Source organism: Saimiri boliviensis, chromosome 6 (assembly GCF_048565385.1).
Source record: "Saimiri boliviensis isolate mSaiBol1 chromosome 6, mSaiBol1.pri, whole genome shotgun sequence".
In the NCBI taxonomy this organism is placed as follows: Eukaryota; Metazoa; Chordata; class Mammalia; order Primates; family Cebidae; genus Saimiri; species Saimiri boliviensis.
In genome coordinates, this window is record NC_133454.1 from 32,531,870 (window position 1) to 32,551,265 (window position 19,396).

The window sequence follows — 19,396 nt, forward strand, 5'->3', positions numbered from 1 at the left end:
AACTTGTATGTGCCATTGTGAGCCTGACAGTTTCTCAATACTTTAGAAATAGTCTCATGGAACTGGTGGTGATATTTATGAATATAATTTAAAATATATATATAATGAAATATGTCAATATTTGGAGGATCTGTATCATCCAGTGAACCAATTTTTTCCAAATGACCGATGAATTTTATCAGAGATTCATGCGTGGGGAAATGATCTATTTAAACTGCAAGACAGACCAATGGTTATACAAGTACTAAAAGTTCATTTACTTGGGTTTAGAATTCCATATTACCTTTAAGAAAGTAGTATCATTAGTCAAATTTTGGCATAGTACCAAATGAGAATAACGACAATTATTTAAAAAATTCTATCAAGATACTCCTTCCTTTTCCAGCTACCTGTGTGAGGCAAAATTGTTTTTATACATGTCAACCAAAACAACATGTCACAACAGACTGAATGTAAAACCAGATATAAGAATCTAGCTGGCTTCTGTAAGCTAGACATTAAAGACTTACAAGAATGTAAAACAATGCCATTTCTCACATTTTGGGGGAAAATATAGTTACTGTTCATAAAATTGTTATTTATATTAATGTAATAAATTGACTAAGGGTTATTTAAAATGAATTAATGAATATATTTTGAATTTCTCTGTCTTGATTTCTACATTTAAAATTATTAGCCCCCACAGGCCTTTAATTCAGTGAGTTATTAGAGGTCTCTGGGGGCATACTGACAGACATAACTCACTGAAGTAAAGGCCTGTGAGGACGACTAATTAAAAAAAAATGTAACTGGTTCCTGAGACCACTGGAATAAACTATTAAAATGACAAGGTTATCTGAAAATGAAACCACAGTTCCTAGTCAATGATTTAGAACATGATATTAAAAGGCTAATTTGGGGTTGGGTGTGGTGGCTTACACCTGTAATCCCAGAATTATGGGAAGCTGAGGTGGGCAGATCACGAGATCAGGACATCGGGACCATCCTGGCTAACATGCTGTAACCCCATCTTCACTAAAAATATAAAAAATTAGCCCAGTGTGGTAGCACATGCCTGTAGTCCCGGCTACTCAGGAGACTGAGGCAGGAGAATCATTTGAACCTGGGGGGTGGAGGCGTCAGTGAGCTCAGATTTCGCCACTGCACTCCAGCCTGAGTGACAAAGTGAGACTCCGTCCCAAAAAAGAAAAATAAGAAAAGGCTAATTTGATACTTGATATAATATCCTGATAAGAACAAATCATAAAATACTCTTAATATTGAACTTACAAAGAGAATTCTGTTTTACTAATTTCAGTTGTGATGTAGTCAATTTTTCGCCTTGTTGGTTTTTATTCTCTTCATCTCCCTCCTCATCTTGCACTACAAAGTCATCGATAATATAATCATCTCCATCTTCATCAGATTCATAATCATCCTCTCCTTCCTCCTCATCATCTTCATCACTGCTTGGGCAGGATTCCTTTTCAGAGTCCTAATTAAATTAAAATAAATGCTTCAGTAAATTGTGCCATTAAAATGGAAAGTATGGATAAAAAATTAAAAGACAGATAAATCTGACAGCAAAAAAATGATCTACAGAAATTAACTTCATATTTTATGGTTAAAAATAAATAATTTTGTCATATTAAATGTTGAACTTCTGAAATTATTGGTAGGAAAAATATACCTTAAGTGATATAAAATGTTTAAAATGGACATTAGAATTATAAGAAGTAAAAAACAAAAAAGATCATACCAACTAATAAATAGTCTTTCAATTTAGGAAAGAAGGACAGATTGAGGCTCATGATAAAACAGTATATAGGTACAACAGTGTAATGAAACATGTTTAAGAACACTTGATTAAAAAACAAATTCTAGAATTACTGAGAAATGGAACAGACTAAGCACTTTGATTTTTATAAAAATTAAATACTTTAAGGAAAAAATTAAAAAACAATAACAAAACCAACAAAACATAACACACCTCACAATCTTTACCACTATTGCGTCTCTGACGAGATCTTTGCTTTGAGAGTTCTTTCAGCTTCTGAAGTTGTTCTCGCTTTCGTGCAGCTAATGTTTTTTCAGGAGTTTTCTGCTCCATTTCCACTGAAGAACCTTCATCTTCAACCACTCTACGTGGACGTTTAACACCTACTTTTCTAATTAGGATATCACTGTCATCACTCTCATCACTGTCATACATCACAGAGGACAGCCTTTTTCTTCTACCTCGCTTGATGTGTTCTTCCTCTAAATCATCCTCTATTATTTGTCCAGCTTGTTTGTTGGGAACATTATCCACTTGACTTAGAATTTTTTCCTGATCTTGTAAGTCAATATTCCTAGGTTTGGTTTTGTTCATTTCTTCTACGTAGGTTGAACTGTTGCCAGTGTTAATGAGATTCTTACTGTCATTTCCTTCACTTTCATCTTTACTTAATTTAAGCTCTCTTGCACTTCCTAGTGTTTTATCACAATCAAGTCCTTTGTTACTATCAAGCTCTTCATCATCATCAAAACTTTCGTAATTATCAACACTTTCATCACTATCAAGCTCTTCATCACTATCAAATTCTTCATCATTATCAAGCTCTTCATCGCTATCACATAATTGTGAGATACTATTTCTTTTAGTTCGCCTCCAATCAACTCGAGATTTCTGCTCAGGCATGTGACTTTTAGAATTTTTCCTTGTTTCATGTCTTCTAACATGTACCATTTTCACTTAAGCTTCTACAAAATAAAGTTGTTAGGAATATAACAGTGATAACCAGATAACAGCAATGAATGCATTTATGGTACAAATTATATTAATTTGGCTTCATTTAATGGTCCACAAAGGCAAAATCACATGAAATATCTGAGTGAAGATGGCAGAACAATAATTTAACAAATAATTTACTGAATGCCTATGAAATAATTATATGAACATCTATTCTGAATTATGTTGTATGTTGTGCTGATCATAGAAAAACCACAGTCCTGTCCTTTAGAAGATTATTATCTCTGTGTAGAACTAAAACATGGAATAATTAAGAACATTTAAAGGTAGTATTTAGTATCAAATGAATAACATAAATAACTGCAATAGAAGTGGAAAGATGCAGGGAAATCAGTAAGGCAAGTCCTTCACTTTATCTTGAACAGACGTGATCTGACAGCATTCTGAAGGATTCATTGTATTTGAGCAGAAAGAATAAAAGAAAAAGGGATGTCAGGCAAGTAACAACGATAAAGACCAAACTCTGGCTTTAAGAAAGAAGATGGTATGTTCAGTAAATAAGCGTGGCTTGAAATGTATAAAAAAAGAGTTCTATGCTGGAAAAAAGGAGAAAAGAATAGAAAACTGAATGAGATTACCAGGATGACTCACCCTGTAGGCAAAGATTCTGAATAGAGAAATAATATAAATTATAAAAGATCAATTTACACAAAGAAAGTTATAAAGTAACGAATGACATAAAAAAGAGAGCAGTGCAAAATTGAGAGATAACATATCCACTAAGATTGTGGCCTCTTTATACCTCCGTAAAATGGGAGTGGCTTTACCTCAAAGTTAAAGATAGAATACAATCCAATAGAAAACTTAACTAACAATCCAATAATGTAGTTAGGTGAATTAAACAAACAAGTTTCCTGGCAAAGCAGAGCACGGTATTGGGAAGGAAAACAAAAGCTGTCAGTTTATCATTTAGAAAAGCATGAATTCCATTAAAATTATGACAAGAATATATTAAAAGAACAATTAGTGACAGGTAAGATAAATAGAAAAAAAGTAATATGTACATACTTCTGTGGTTGTCAATGAATAGAAATATGACCACAATGTAATGAAACTGACCTCAAAATACATGTGTTAGAGATTATATGTTAAACTAACAGCCATCCCCGCCAAATAAATCACCTTATGAGGTTGATTATTCCAGTATTTCCACCACAGCACAGAATATTCCTGGAGTCTTTCTATAAACCACACACTATATAAAAAAAAATAAAAATCTAAAAATATGAAAATAATCACACTTCATTTTTTATCCCAAACAGTGGCTTCAACACCTAGTGCATTCACTTGTCTCAGTTGTAAAGACCTGTTAGCAGCTTGCAGAAATGAAATCCAACTTATCAAGATGAGAATTAACTATCATTAAAAATATTCAAAAAATATGCTGCAAATTCTGAAGATAATTACAAAAATTCAATGCCAAAAACATTTTGAGCAATGGCAATATTACTGAACTATATTTCTAGTTTTCCAAGAGGATTACTTTTTTTCCTATAGACTATGGAAGAGAGGGTATATCTCATTTAATTGCATAAATTCTGGTATGTTTATACAACAATAAGACTTTCTGTAAAATGGTAACACCTCGTGTAAAATCAGAACAGGGGCTGCCAAGATTATACACCAGAAATTGTAGTGTGTAAGATGAAATACAACTTTTTTTTTTTTAAAAGGCAGGTCTCATTCTGTTTGTCCAGACTGGAGTGCAATGGCATGATCATAGATTAACTGCAGCCTTGAACTCCTGGGTTCAAGCGATCTTTCTGTTTCGATTTTTAAATTTTTTTTAGAGATGGAAGTCTCATTATGTCCTGAACTCCTGGCCTCAAGTGATCCTCCTACCTTCGCCTCAGTACTGGGATTACAGGTGTGAGCCATTGCCTAAAATATAACCTTATGACAGTAACTACTATAAGATATAATCAGCATTGTAATAGCAATCTAACAAATTCTGGTCAAAAGAGCAGTCTGCTATTTGAAATTACACTTGGGTTGCACCTTACAAAAGGCTTATATTAAAATTAGCAAAGATGAAAATTGTGTGTAGTCAAAATTACCCTTTAAAAAAACTCTATATTACCCTTAAAGTATGGTTTTGTGTATAACATACTGCGTTACAATATGTCCAACCAGTTTCTCCTTCAGATTTTAAACGGCTTACTGTTTCTTTGGTTAAGCACCACATGAACTAGGCATCTTGTATTTTTAAGCCATATAGTACAAAGAACTATTTGTAAACACATAAATTTGCATAAGCTAATTGTGCATATGTGCACGTGTAGCATATTACATTGTAATAACAAAGTATAGCTTTCTAATAAACCTGTTTGATTGGGAGAAATAATGAAAAGACATTTATGAAAACAATGACAAATACAGTTGCAGTAGATACACTAAAGCAAATATGGACAGTAAAGAACATTAAAGTGAAAGATTATTTTTATTAGTACCCAAAAGCAAATTCATATACACTAGATGATTATCTTACAAAACTATAACATGCCAAAAATGTCAGTTATTTATCACAAAACAGGTGATTCCTATGACAATAGAAATGATTAAAAATGTCACACTATTAAAAACTTATGACTGTACAGTTAAGCTATTAAAAAAACAATAAGTTTTTACTGCATTTTCATATTTATTTTTAAATCTTGAAAAAAATTCTAGATCCTAGGAGGAAGATATCTACTTTTATGTATAAATATCAAAGCCAAGGACACAGAGTTTAAATGACTTACCAAAGATCACACAGCTTGTTAGTGACAGAGCAGGGATTAGAAACCAGGTCTCTTGATTCCCCATCCAGTGCCACAAAATGACTGCTGCCAATATCATATTTGTGCAAGGTAGGAAAAACTAAGCTTTAAAAAAATCATTATTTTATCTCTTATTCATGCTATATTTTAGTTTCAGAAAAATGACCATTAAAATGGCTTAGAGTTTACAAACATGCTTTTTAAAAAAATTATGTAACTGAATTTTACTGCACATGAGTTAGGCCAGAAACTTCTGGAAAACATTATTCACTAGGCAAGAAAACAATGTGTAAAAGAGATGAAAATTTGCAGACTTTCCTCTATCATCTTATTAATAACTCCAATTGCAAAACTTGAAGGAGTCCCCAGTGAGCCCAAAAGTAAAGTTTCATAGAAAGGCAGTCTCTGATGAGAAAAAATATTTTGGAAAACAGCAGAATTCGAATGCTTGAGGCAGCATCAATTATTTAAACAAACTAAATCGGCTTTCATTGGACCAACTGCCAAACTGCCAGGGTCTCTCATATTTCAAAATGACCATTCATATTAATAAGGCAAAAAAATTCTGCTACTGAAAAGGAAAGATAATTTGAACATGTTTGGCTCCTCTTGTTAAATTGTAGATATCTTTACTGTATTAGTTGGGAAGGGAAGAACAGTAACAGAGGGAAAAGATGAGTCAAACTTGAAAGAGAAATGTAAAGGAAAAGCTAGTTTGATGGGTAAGACATCTTGGTCTTTAGAATCTACTCAAAAAAGAATCCATGCAAATGAATGTTACTTCAGTATATGCTGAATATAAACTTAATTTCCTGAAATGAGAATTTTATCAAGCTTCTGTAATGATACCTTACCTTTAAGCAAAGAGAAAAAGAAACAGAAAGCATTAAATAACTGAATGAAGACAATCAATACTATCACATCTTTGTGTTTCATGGTTACAAGATGCATATACATGGCTATGTTAACTGCCAAAGAATATATATTAAAGGCAATAATCCATATTGCTTGCATTCTTTCTGTAACACAGTATCTCTATAGCTAAAAGAAAGATAATTTGATGATGCCATTTGACTTTCTCATCAGAAGAAATATATTCCTTGTAAACTTTGAGGTTAATTCATACTCAAAAAAAGATTCATTCTAGAAATCACCTACTTGCTGTATAAACAATGCAGGTAGTAATTAACACTTTGGAGATGTGAAAGGCAGTGGAATCCCAGATCATAATTTGGACTTCCACTGGGAGGGATCCATTCTTGTGCGTAAAACGTCACCCCTCTTTGATGTTTTCTTTTATATGGCAGTTTGGAGAGCCAACATTAATAAGCAAAAAAAATAATTACTGAATATCTACCAAAAGACAAGGACCTGCTTGGAACTGTGCTGCCACCCGATATAATAAACATCATGGTCTCTGCTTCCAAAGAGCTCACAATCTGATGAAATTACTAGGGACACCAAAAACAAGCCAGCATAATACACGATTTGAGGGCTACAGTGTATGATTATGATCAAGTTCTTATCACATTGCTGTGAATATATTTAACATAGTCCTTCTATTGGCTGGAAAACAGGACAGTAGAACATGACAGAAATAGGGAAATAAATATAAAGAGAGGAAAGCCAATTTCCCCCATTTAGAATCACAGTCCAACAAGCCACAATTTTGCAAAGTGGATCCTGCCAGCATGGTATCCGGGATAACTATACTACTCAATAAAATCAGTTAACAATGAAGGTGGTTAGTCTAATCCAGCAGGAATGAGTGGTAGACAGACGAATAGATCCTCTCAGGAATTAACACCTGAAACGGTGATTTTCATGATTACAAACCTCTTTGGCGGGACGCAGGCACCCAGCGCCCGCCAGGCCACTCGTCCGTCACTCTGCCTCCAGGAGGGAGGGGCACAGTAGCTAGGAAACCGGACCCTCAGACAGAGGTTGGCGATGACGCGCGCAGAACGACAGAAACCTCCAGACCCCAAAAGGGCTCTGCACCGAGAAAACAATTACAAGGGTCTGGACAGGCCAGAAACCCGAGAAATCACCAACTGAGCTCCCCACATCAGTTCCAAGCACCTCCCCACGGCGGAAATAACGGGCACCGCGCCCACTGCAGCTCAGCTGAGGAGGAGGGCTAGAGGCGCAAAGGGTTGAGGGGCGCCCTTGGGTCCACCCAAAGAGCGCCCGCGGGAAATTTTCTCTCGGCCCGCCAAGAGGCGCGGCTTCCCCTGCCACTCCAATAAACCATTAGCAGCGAGAGCGCGAGCGAGTCCCAGCCGGGAGCCAGCTCCGCACCGCCCTCGCGCTCTCACCTTTCAAAGCGCCTCCGCCTCTGCCTCCGCCTCCGCCTCCGCCCCAGGCACCAGCTCTAGACCAGCGACGCTCCTCCCGCTTCCGGGGACCAGGGGAAGTCCCGCCTCTGGGAGGGGAGAGGGGCGGGGCCGGGCGGTGGGAGGGAGCGTCTTCCGGGAGTGTGGCTAGGGGCGGAGCGGTTGCCGCGCGGTAGTCAGGGAGCTGTGCGGGTCCTGGTTGCAACAGAGGTGGGGAGAGGGGTCTGGCGGTCTGTGAGGGACTGGGAGGACTGTCCTGGCTAAGGCCGGCGCGTGGAACTGGGGCTGCGCGGTGGGAGGACCCTGCTGGCTGGGGAAGGAATCTAACATATCCGTTCCCCTGAGGAAGGGAGCCAGTCCTTGACTCCTTGGCTCTTCCGCTCTCTGCCGTAACTTTGGGGTGTGGCAGGGGTTAGTGACGGGCGCTTACCCGGGATTTGGACGTGCTGGAGGTTCGGGACCACGGTGGGGCTATAGTCTTTCTCGCGGCTGCTGGGGTAATAAAACACATGTCTTTAATCCGGATTATCCGCGGTGACATGGGGCCTCCGCTACTGCCCGTATAAGTTAAAGGCCTGTTCTCTCAAACTTCCTCCTCTTTCACCTTCCTCTACAGTCTGTTTGCCAGCCAACCCCAGCCCGGGAGGGGATCAGGGCCACCAGGTTGCTGGTAAGGTTGAAAGACTGAGTGTGTCAAGACCGTTAAAGGTAGTCTGTGTAAGAGAAGTCAGGATTTTGTGGATTGCTACGTTGTGAGTGTGGGCTGAGTCCCAGAACCTCGCTATGTCAGGGAAACGGAAGCGTGTGGTGTTGACTATTAAAGATAAGCTTGATATAATAAAGAAACTTGAAGACGGAGGTTCTTCCAAACAACTGGCAGTGATTTATGGAATTGGTGAAACAACAGTTCGGGATATAAGAAAAAATAAGGAAAAGATTATAACTTATGCAAGCAGTTCTGATTCCACAAGTCTTTTGGCCAAGAGGAAATCTATGAAGCCATCCATGTATGAGGAATTGGACAGGGCAATGCTGGAATGGTTCAACCAACAAAGAGCAAAAGGGAATCCCATATCTGGACCAATTTGTGCAAAAAGGGCGGAGTTCTTCTTTTATGCTTTGGGAATGGATGGTGATTTTAACCCCTCTGCCGGTTGGTTAACTCGTTTTAAGCAGCGGCACAGCATTAGAGAGATTAACATTAGAAATGAAAGATTAAATGGAGATGAGACTGCTGTGGAAGATTTTTGTAACAACTTCAGAGATTTTATTGAACGAGAGAATTTACAGCCTGAACAAATCTACAATGCAGATGAAACTGGACTGTTCTGGAAGTGCTTACCTTCTAGGATTTCAGTAATCAAAGGTAAATGCATTGTCCCTGGGCACAAGTCAATTGAAGAAAGAGTCACGATCATGTGTTGTGCCAATGCAACAGGTTTACACAAACTTAAACTTTGTGTTGTGGGGAAAGCAAAGAAACCTCGCTCTTTTAAATCAACTGACACTTTAAACCTGCCAGTCTCATATTTCAGCCAAAAAGGTGCATGGATGGACCTTTCCATTTTTCGACAATGGTTTGATAAAATTTTTGTGCCACAAGTTCGAGAGTATTTAAGATCTAAAGGCTTGCAGGAAAAGGCTGTGCTCTTGTTGGATAATTCACCAACACATCCAAATGAAAATGTCCTAAGGTCAGATGATGGCCAAATATTTGCTAAATATTTACCACCTAATGTGGCCTCATTGATTCAGCCTTCAAATCAGGGAGTCATAGCAACAATGAAGAGAAATTATCGTGCAGGTCTTCTCCAGAACAACTTGGAAGAAGGTAATGACCTGAAATCATTCTGGAAGAAACTAACTCTGCTGGATGCACTTTATGAAATAGCAATGGCATGGAACTTAGTAAAACCAGTTACCATAAGCAGAGCATGGAAGAAGATTCTCCCTATGATAGAGGAGAAAGAAAGTTTGGACTTTGATGATGAAGATATTTCTGTGGCTACTGTGGCTACCATTTTACAGCACACCAAAGGACTGGAAAATGTGACTACTGAGAACCTTGAAAAATGGCTTGAAATAGACAGTACCGAACCAGGCTATGAAGTGTTAACTGATAGTGAAATCATTAGAAGAGCACAAGGCCAGACAGATGAATCCAGTGAAAACGAGGAGGAGGAAATAGAACTAATTCCAGAGAAACATATTAACCATTCCGCTGCTCTCCAATGGACTGAAAATTTATTGGATTATCTAGAACAGCAAGGTGATATGATTCTACCTGATAGACTGGTAATACGTAAACTTCGAGCCACCATCAGAAATAAACAGAAGATGACAAAATCAAGTTAATAATGGCATTTCAATTTTATCATTGTTCTGCTCATTGTGTTTGTGATACTTACACTCCTTGCAATATGGCTTAATGTTCTGAATTCTCAGACCTGGTCCTGTGAAATACAGGTGCCAAATGTATCTGAGGTGGTTTGAGGATTATGTGTTTTCATCATTTGTATCTTTTGTCCTTTTATTTGTACAGATAATCAGAAGATGATGCTGAATAGATACAAATTACATGTACACTTTTTCACTTTTTAGAATCTGTAATTATACCTTCTGTAACAGTGGCATTGGCATTTCCTAAATTTTCTACTGAAAGTTAGAGATAACACACTGAGCACTTTTCTGAAATCTTTTGCTTGATTTATGAAAGCTATCATAGTTATCGTTTCTTGTGTTAACCATCTTAAATGGTGTTTTGTATATTTTAATAGACTGACAGGATGAGAAAGATATTAGATTTCAGGATGATTTATAGTCAAGAATGAAATTCAATAATGGAATAATTATGAATTATAAAAATTATTTGGATATCGTACCTCAGTTCTCTTACGTTTGTGTGAGTTGCAAGAGAGGGAAATTATTCTGGAAATGGAGTAAATATGGGAAATGATTGCCAAATGAGAGAAACTATGGGAAACCTGATCTATAAAGAGGCATTCTTATCAATTCATTTGTAGGAAACTGGGAATTAAAAATCTGGGGAACTTTATGTTATTTATACAAAGGGAATAAATAGGCTGATATTAATTTGATGATTTGGTCTTTTATGAATTTGATAATAGTATAGGTTTATTATTTATTCATCTAATTGTAGTACAGGTTTTGTAATGTTACGTGTGATGATATGAGCTCCCACCTTATATGGGAGAACATCTTGGGAATTTGAGATTTAATAAGTTTTTTTGTTTTATGTTAGTTTTTTACTGCATACTCACAAATGTTGTCTATAAGTTGAAAAATGTTGTCATACCTGGCCCTTTGATGAAAAAAGGAAATTAAAAGAATAAAGCTTTTATGATTTTAAATAAGTCACATGTTTGTATCCTGTTTTATGAAGAAAGCAGAAATAATTATGGAAAGGCCAGACACTAAGGAATATTGTTGTTTATTATTTTGACATGTGTAAAAAGGGATTAATCTGCTAAAATGTAATCTAAATCAGAATTTTGGTAAATTTTTTTGTAAACTGTTTATTCAAGACATTGAAAATACTTTGCATATATTAATATTAATATAACTTATAATTTAAAAGTAAAGTGTTTCCATGCTATTTCACATTTTGGCCAAAAATTTTTTTAAAAATACATTAGAATTGTTCTCTATTAGTCATTTTTTAAAGGTTTAATTTTTTAAAAAATAACATTTTATAGTGCTTTCTGTAGAATACTAAAACTTCAAAAAATATTTTTAGCTTTCCGTAATTTCTGTTATCTTCATGATATATGTCTAGATTTTTCAGAAGATGTGTGATGAAAGTGCTTAAAAATTGTGTTCATTGCATTCATTTCCTCAGTGTAGAGTGGGAAAAACTATCAGAAGTTAACATACATCTTGAATCAGATAATGATACGTTCTACTATAAAGTAAGCTATATATAAAATAATTTTTCTAAAATGAAAATATGTGCCACAAATATTGGAATTTCTGCTTTGCCTGGATTTGCAGTTTTTAGAATTAATCATGTCAATGCAATGCAGCTGTTTCATTGCCACCTAGTGGTAAAACTAACATTACTGTTAAGCTGTGTGATTTTAAACTTTAATCCCTAGTAAAAGGTTCACTGTTTTGTGGACATGAGTATGAATCTTGTGACTCTTTCTCTAGCCAATAATAGACTGCTCTTCTTTGGTTTATGGCTATTCTCTGAAATCTGCCGACACTGGTAGTCTAGCCCTGCTTTGGATCCTTCTATCCTTAATTATAAAGATTGATCAGTAGTGGTACCAGATGATGCCAAAAGCTATTTGGGTTCTGTATCTGCCCCCAAAGTTTTAAAAACCAGAGGCTGTTTCTGGCAATTTATTTATCCATTTAAAAATTTGCCATTGGCTCATGTTCTCTTAGCAGTTTGACAAAATTTTTTTCTCATTGATATTCCTTGACACAAAACTCCCAGCCAGTGACAGTGCAATGTTTCTTACACTTCTAGTAGTCAAGAATTGTGTGACAGTAGATATATCGACATGAGTTCACATAGGAAATTATAATGTTGCTTTTTTTTTCTGAGAGATTTGGGCTTTTTTTTTTGTGGCGGGAGGTTGTAGAAAGTTGAATTCTTTGTCATGATGAAATCCAGTGAATCAAAATTTACTGAGTTTTACTAAATGCCAAAGACTGCCAGCTGTGGTGGATTTAGAAAAATATAAAAGAAAGGGAAGAGGTTCCTTTCCTTGAACATCTTGAAATCAAGGTGGAAAACCTATACATATTTGTGGGGGGGGACCCAAAACAAAACAGTCTGGCTCAATTGTAAGTTCATATAAAAGAACTAACATAACAAGATATGAACTATGTAAAAAAAAATCAGGATTTAGTTGTTTATTCATTCTTTACACTGATTTCTATATACCCTTCACATTTTAAGCTATGCATTGGTCTTGATTTTTGCTGCTCTTGAGTGACTTCGTCCATTCCCCTTACCTGCATGTGATTCAGTCACCCTGTCTGGCTCTGTGATTTGTATATTCATTTAAGAAGCAGGGCTTGGTCTAGAAAAGAAATTATAATTGTTGCTTTGCCTCCCATCTTTAGTGAACTCTCTGTTAGCATCCTAATGTCAGAGCCACCTAGACAGGTCAAGAAGTTCAAATAATTATTTAACTTAGTGTAAAAATATAGCTCAGATACCTTGGTCTGAAGTAGCAAAATAGATCATTATTGTCTGTATCACTTCTTAGCCTTTCCTGATGTATACACATGCCATTTCTACTCTCCATTTCCTCCAATGGGCAGTTGTAGTGGTTGCTGTTGTTGTTGTTTTTTTTAATCCTTTTTGCTACTAAAATTTACTTTGTTATAATTTAACCCCTAACCTTACAAGATCATCACTCAAATTCTTTAAGAGTAACTACTCTTCTTAGATATGTACTCTTACCTGTTTTTCCTATTTAAGTCAGTGACAGCTTTCCTTAGTAACTAGTCTCAGGCAGTCTTGTGCAATTAGAAGTTGGCATAGAAGAATGACCAATAGATGGCAATTGCTTCCTCAGTGATACCTAATGTGAAAATGAGTGTCTGTAGTGCCTCAGATTCTGTAAGAATTATATTGAAAAGTGATTCTTGTGATTGTGTCTCTTAATACTGGAGTATGAGCATCTACAGATCAAAGACCATGGGATCAATGCTTTGCAGAGTAGTTTATATTCAGTGGACATATGACTTAACAAACACTAATTGTATATCATAGGTAAGACATGTTCTAGGCCATGAATGGGCTACATGGCTAAGACTATATGCATTCAAGAGATTTACAATGGAAAGGAGAAAACATGTAAAAAAGGGAGGATGAGTTAAGTGTTACTGAAAGAGTGCAAATGCAAGACTAATTCTGATGAGTGGCATAAGGAGGTAAAGTAATTCTGATATGAGAAGTAGAGATGGTAACAATTAAGTTGGCCTTGAAAAATATTTTCATGATTTTTGTAATTCTTAAGAGATTTCTGTAGGTACCAGCCCCATGTCCAAGAGATTATCTAAAGCAGGCGTCCCCAAACTACGGCCCGCAGGCCACATGCAGCCCCCTGAGGCCGTTTATCCGGCCCCCCGCCACACTTCAGGAAGGGGCATCTCTTTCATTGGTGGTCAGTGAGAGGAGCACAGTATGCGGCGGCCCTCCAACGGTCTGAGGGACAGTGAACTGGCTCCCTGTGTAAAAATTTGGGGACACCTGATCTAAAGGATACATTTGGTTGGGAAAGTAAACATTTTATTTTATTTTTTTTTTTTTTTGAGACAGAGTCTTGCCCTGTTGCCCTGGCTGGAGTGCAGTGGTACGATCTTGGTTCACTGCAACCTCTGCCTCCCAGGTTCAGGCGATTCTCCTGCTTCAGCTTCCCAAGTAGCTGGAATTACAGGTATCCACCATCAAGCTTAGCTACTGTTTTTGTATTTTTAGTAGAGACGAGATTTCACCATATTGGCCAGGCTGGTCTCGAACTCCTGACCTTGTGATCTGCTCGCCTCAGCCTCCCAAAGTGCTGGGAATACAGATGTGAGCCACCACACCCAGCCATAAAACCTTAATTTAATCTTAGCTGCAGGGATGAATCCATTTGTTTAACTGTGAAGTCTTATTGAGGCTTTGCTTTTTCAGTCTTATTTCCCCCCTACTGTTTGTAGTCTGGAGAAATTGTTTTTGAAACCTACAAAAGCCCCAAATTTCTGGGCTTTCTCTAAGCCAAGATATTTAACTGAATGTCAGAATAAAGATATACTTTGTTTTCCTTAAAACTAATTATTTTCTGAGCTTATTTCTTTCTTGTATTATTTAATAAACAGCAAGGAGCAAGTAACATTAATTTTCTGGCTCTTTCCAGCCACTTCCTTTAGAGAAGGGCTTCTTAAAACTTCAGCATTATCAGAAAACTCTCTGTTGTGGAGAACTATATTAGATATTATAGGAGTTTTAGGAACATCTCTTGTCTCTACCTACCACTTCCTCCCTGCTCCAGTATGACAACCAGAAATGTCTCCACACATTGTCCAATGTCTTCCAGGGGGCAAAATTGTGTCTGTATGAGAAGAACTGCTCTAGTGTCAAAGCTCAGAATTATTTAATCTGCTTTCCAAGTTATTGAAAGTAATATTCATAAAATGTTTCTTACCACTGTTCCATCTTTCCAGTGCCTGCTAATTATTTCCTTGATGCATATTTTCTACTCACTAATATAAGGCCACATATTTGATTAGCACAACGGGACCCCACTTCAAGATACATATTTCTCTGTTGATTTGGGTAACTGTAGCTGATGAAACTTTCAAATTTTGTTATCTTTTTCTCTTAGCAGTCTTATGATACAAAGCTTTGTCAAAGCATGACTTTTTTCAAGTGATTCTCGGACCCAAGCTCTTTCCATCTTGTGATTTTGCATCTGCTAAACCCTTAGAATCCTCTGCATATAGCTGGCAGTGGGAAAAGAGATATTATAGAACACACACTGTTTCTTAATGCCCTTTTCTCAGAAGTCATATACATTCTTTCAGTTCACTTTCTTTTTGTCTTTTTTTTTTTTTACTCCACCCACCCCCAACCTCAGTTCACTTTCTATTGGTGAAAACTAGTCACCTGGCCCTACCTTGATGTGGGGTGGGGGTAGGATGAGTGATGGGAATGACTCCTTAACTAGGCAGCTGCTTCACAATGATAACTTTATATAATTGAAAGGGAGGCACAAACGTTGTTGAATAATTAGTCCTTTCTGAAATAAAAATAGGTACATTAGGGTAGTTATTCTCATAGAACCATTTGGGGAGCTCTTATAAAGAATCAGTACATGAATCAGTACATGAATTTTACTTGCAGAGGATCTGATTTACTTGGTCTAGACTGACTATGGTGTATCTTTTTCTTTTTCTTTTTTTTTTTTTTTTTAAGTTCCCAGATATCTCTGATAATGCAGCCAGAGTTGAGAGTCACAAGATTACCAATTTTCTGGGCAAACAGATGTGTGCACAAGAAAATAATGGGGTTCTTTGATGGACCATGAAATCAAGACTATGTATAAAAGAATAATGGAGAAACTAAGTAAGTGCTGTATTACTAATGCTTTTCCCCTTCAAAACTCATGGTGAAATTTAATTGCCAATTTGATGGTAGCATAAGTTCTAGGTGATTAGACCATGAGTGTTCTACACTCATAAATGGATTACACTATTATAAAAAGGACTTTTGGAAGTGGGCATTCTCTCTCTCTCACCCTTCTGTCTTCTACCATGCGATGACTCAGCAAGAAGGCCAGGGCCTTGGTTTTGAACATCCCAGCCTCCAGAACTGTGATGAAATAAATTTCTGTTCTTTATGAATTCCCTAGTGTCAGGTATTCTGTTATAGTAGCACAACGGACTAAAACACAAATTGGTAGCAAAGGAGTCGGGTGTTGCTATAACAAATGCCTGAAAATGTGGAAGCAGCTTTTGAAGAGTTTTGAAGTGACTGCTGGAAAAACCCTGTGTTGCCATGAATGGAGCATTAAGGGCAATATGGGTAATTTCCAGCTCAGATGGAAATAAGGAATACCTTATTGGAAACTGGAGGAGGAGCCATCTTTTTATGAAGTAGTAAAAAACTTGCGTGAATTGTGTCTATGTGCAAGGGCTTTATGGAAGGCAGAATTCAACAGGGATGAAGTAGGATATCTGGCAGAAGATTTCTAAGCAGCAAAATGTTGGGAGGACTGTGAGGCTTCTCTTAAGCACACATAGTAAAATGCAAGAAGAGAAATGATTTAATAATGGAATTTATAATCAAAAGGGAAGCAGAATGTAGAGAACTGGAAAATCCCTAGCCTGGCAATGTAAAGAATGAAAAAGCACTTTTAGGAGGAAAAAACCCAAGGGTGTGATCAATGGACCTTTGCTGAAGAGATTTGTATGGATAGAAGGAAACCAGGCACTATCCATCAAGACAATGTGATAATCACCCCAATGGCATTTTAAAAGTCTTCAAGGCTGCCCCTCACATTGCAGGCCCAGAGCTCTAGGACCTTGAGGGCAGAATAGTTTCAAGGGATTGGCCTTAGGCACCTTCCATGACCTTACCACTCAGGGCTGCCTGAGCGCCCCTTTCCTGCATTCTGGCTTACAGCAATCCTTGCCACCCTAGCTGTGGCTTGAGCAGCCCAGATATGGCTTAAGCTGCCACTTTTGAGGGTATAAGTGGTAAACCTTGGCAGTGTCCACATAGTGCTCATTTTGCAGGCTTACAATGCAAGAGTTGCGAAGGCATGGTTTTCTCCACCTAGATTTCCAAAGATGTCATGGACAGTCTTAAGGTCCAGGCAGACTTATCACTGGCAAAGGGTTGTCAGAGAGGGTCTCTACTAAGGTAATGCTTAATGGAGCCATGGGGGCAGTGTCATGCTTGAGATCCAGTAGGGCCACCAGTGTGCAATGCCAGCCTGGGAAAGCCACAGGCCCCTGACTCCAATCTATGAGAGCTGAACTGTGGGCTATGCTTAGCTGGGGTAGGGCCGCCTTCAGCTTTGAAGGCCTCATATCCACCCTAGTCTGTCCAGTCAGGACATAGAGTCAAAGGTTTTTCTCAAGCCTTAAGGTTTGATACTGTTTACCCTGTTGTGTTTCATACTTACCTGGTGCCTATAACTCCATTCTTCTTGCCTAGTTCTCTTTTGGAATGGTAATGTCTATCCTATGCTGTTCCCTCACTGCACTTTGGAAGCATATAACTTGTTTGATTTTGTAGGCTCATATCTGGATAGGAATTTACTTCAGGATAAATTTTACTCTGAGACTCACGCTTATCTGATTTAGCTGATATTTAGATGAGTCTATGGACTTAGACTTTAAAGTTGATGCAGGAACAAGTTAGGACTTTTGGGGGTATTGGGATGGAACAAACATATTTTGTTTATGAGAAAGACATGCATTTTTGTGGGGCCAGGGACAGAACACTATGGTTTAAGTATTTGTCCCTTCTATAACTTGTGTTAAAATGTGTAATAATTACCAATTTAATGGTGTTGGGAGGTGGGGCCTTTAAGAAGTAATTGAGTTGAGAAGGCTCTACCATAATGAATGGATTAATACTGTTATCAAAAGGGCTTTTGGGAGTGGGCACTCTGTTACCCCTTCACCTTCTGCCCATGTCAGGACACAGCAAGAAGGCCCTTGAAAGATGCTTGCACCTTGATTGTGGACTTCTCAGCCTCAAGTACTTTGACAAAAAAAAAATTTATAAGTTACCTAGTCTCAGGTATTCTGTTATAGCATCACAAATGGACTAAGAGAATATGCAAATAAGCATGTGCATATTTCTGTATGTGCATTTCTGTGTGTGTGTGTGTGTGTGTGTGTGTGTGTGTGTGTGTAGGGAAATGCAACTGTGGTATCAGAGGAAAGAAGATGAGACTCATCTATATTTGAGTCCCAGATCTACCAATTTTAATTTTGAGATTTTCCATATGGTTCATTTTGCAAGTACCTATTCTTTTTTGTTTACGATAATCTTTTATTTGATTGTATTTATTTTACTTATTTAAAATTTATTTTTTGATTTCTGTATTTTCCCTGTCCCTTCCCTACCATTTATTGTGTTTGTAGTCTTGGAGTTGATACTCCAAAATTTGGTGATTTTTGATTGTGCACTCCTAACTGCAGTTGCAATACCATGAAAGACTATGGTCTTTGCTTATACAGCACATATTGTGGGAAGTATAAAAACACCTGCTAAGGTTTACTTGGAGCCACTTATAGGATAGGAATGGATATTATACTTTGCCAGATGGAAAATGTAGGACCTGGTCTTCTGAGCTTGGGTGCCCACCAGTTTTTCTGACTTTTTACCAGCTACAAGTGGTGTCCCCCTAATAATTACCGCAAGCTCTGCTCCTTCCTGAATATAGACACCTTTTGTTTTTTTTTCCTCATGCTTAGTCTGGAAGGTGGGGTATGTGTCTGAATCTTTCTGTGAGGCCTCTTATTGGTCTTGTTTCCAGCTTTCATGACTTCCACATACGGAGCATGATTTTCTTGCACACAGTTTATGGTCTTCCAAAAGTTTATCTACCTATTTTAAGGAGATCTGTATTTGTTTTATTTTAAGAAAGTATATATATTTTTTCTATCATTTATATGATTGATGTAAGATGAAAATAAAGTATCTGCTCTCTCAACCATTTATCTTGATATCAGAAGTCCTAGCCATGTATCTCGGGTGAGTCTCTAAATTTATTTGAGTCTCATAATCTCTAAAATAGCGATACGAATAGCCAAAGTAATCCTAAGCAAAAAGAACAAAGCTGAAGGCATCATAGTACCTGAATTTATACTATAAGGCCACAGTAAACAAAGCAGCCTGGTACTGGTACACAAACAGACACATAGATGAATGGAACAGAATAGATAACCTACAAATGAAGCCACACACTTATAACCATCTGATCTTCAACAAAATCAACAATAACATGCAACGGGTAAAGGACTCTCTCTATTCAATAAATGGTGCTAGA

The 19,396-nt window shown here is 37.3% G+C and overlaps 2 protein-coding genes across 9 annotated transcripts in view; one reads left to right on the forward strand and one right to left on the reverse strand.

Moving 5' to 3' along the window:
• CCDC82 (coiled-coil domain containing 82) overlaps nt 1-7,937 on the reverse strand; it is a 38,089-nt gene extending 30,152 nt beyond the window's left edge. For 2 of the 8 annotated variants that reach the window (XM_074400454.1, XM_074400460.1), the window contains exons 1-2: nt 1,970-5,498; nt 1,270-1,474 (exon numbers count right to left, since the gene is read on the reverse strand). In XM_074400454.1, the coding sequence (XP_074256555.1) occupies nt 1,270-1,474; nt 1,970-2,707 (943 nt within the window). In that variant the 5' untranslated portion in view covers nt 2,708-5,498. The other 6 variants (XM_074400459.1, XM_010334631.2, XM_010334630.3 and 3 more) reach the window with 6 other exon arrangements.
• A 73-nt stretch (nt 7,938-8,010) lies between these two features.
• JRKL (JRK like) lies at nt 8,011-11,239 on the forward strand. Its single transcript, XM_010334629.2, has 2 exons — nt 8,011-8,075; nt 8,482-11,239. The coding sequence occupies exon 2, from the start codon at nt 8,649-8,651 to the stop codon at nt 10,218-10,220; it is 1,572 nt and encodes a 523-aa protein (XP_010332931.1). The 5' UTR covers nt 8,011-8,075; nt 8,482-8,648; the 3' UTR covers nt 10,221-11,239.
• Nucleotides 11,240-19,396: the final 8,157 nt, after the last annotated feature.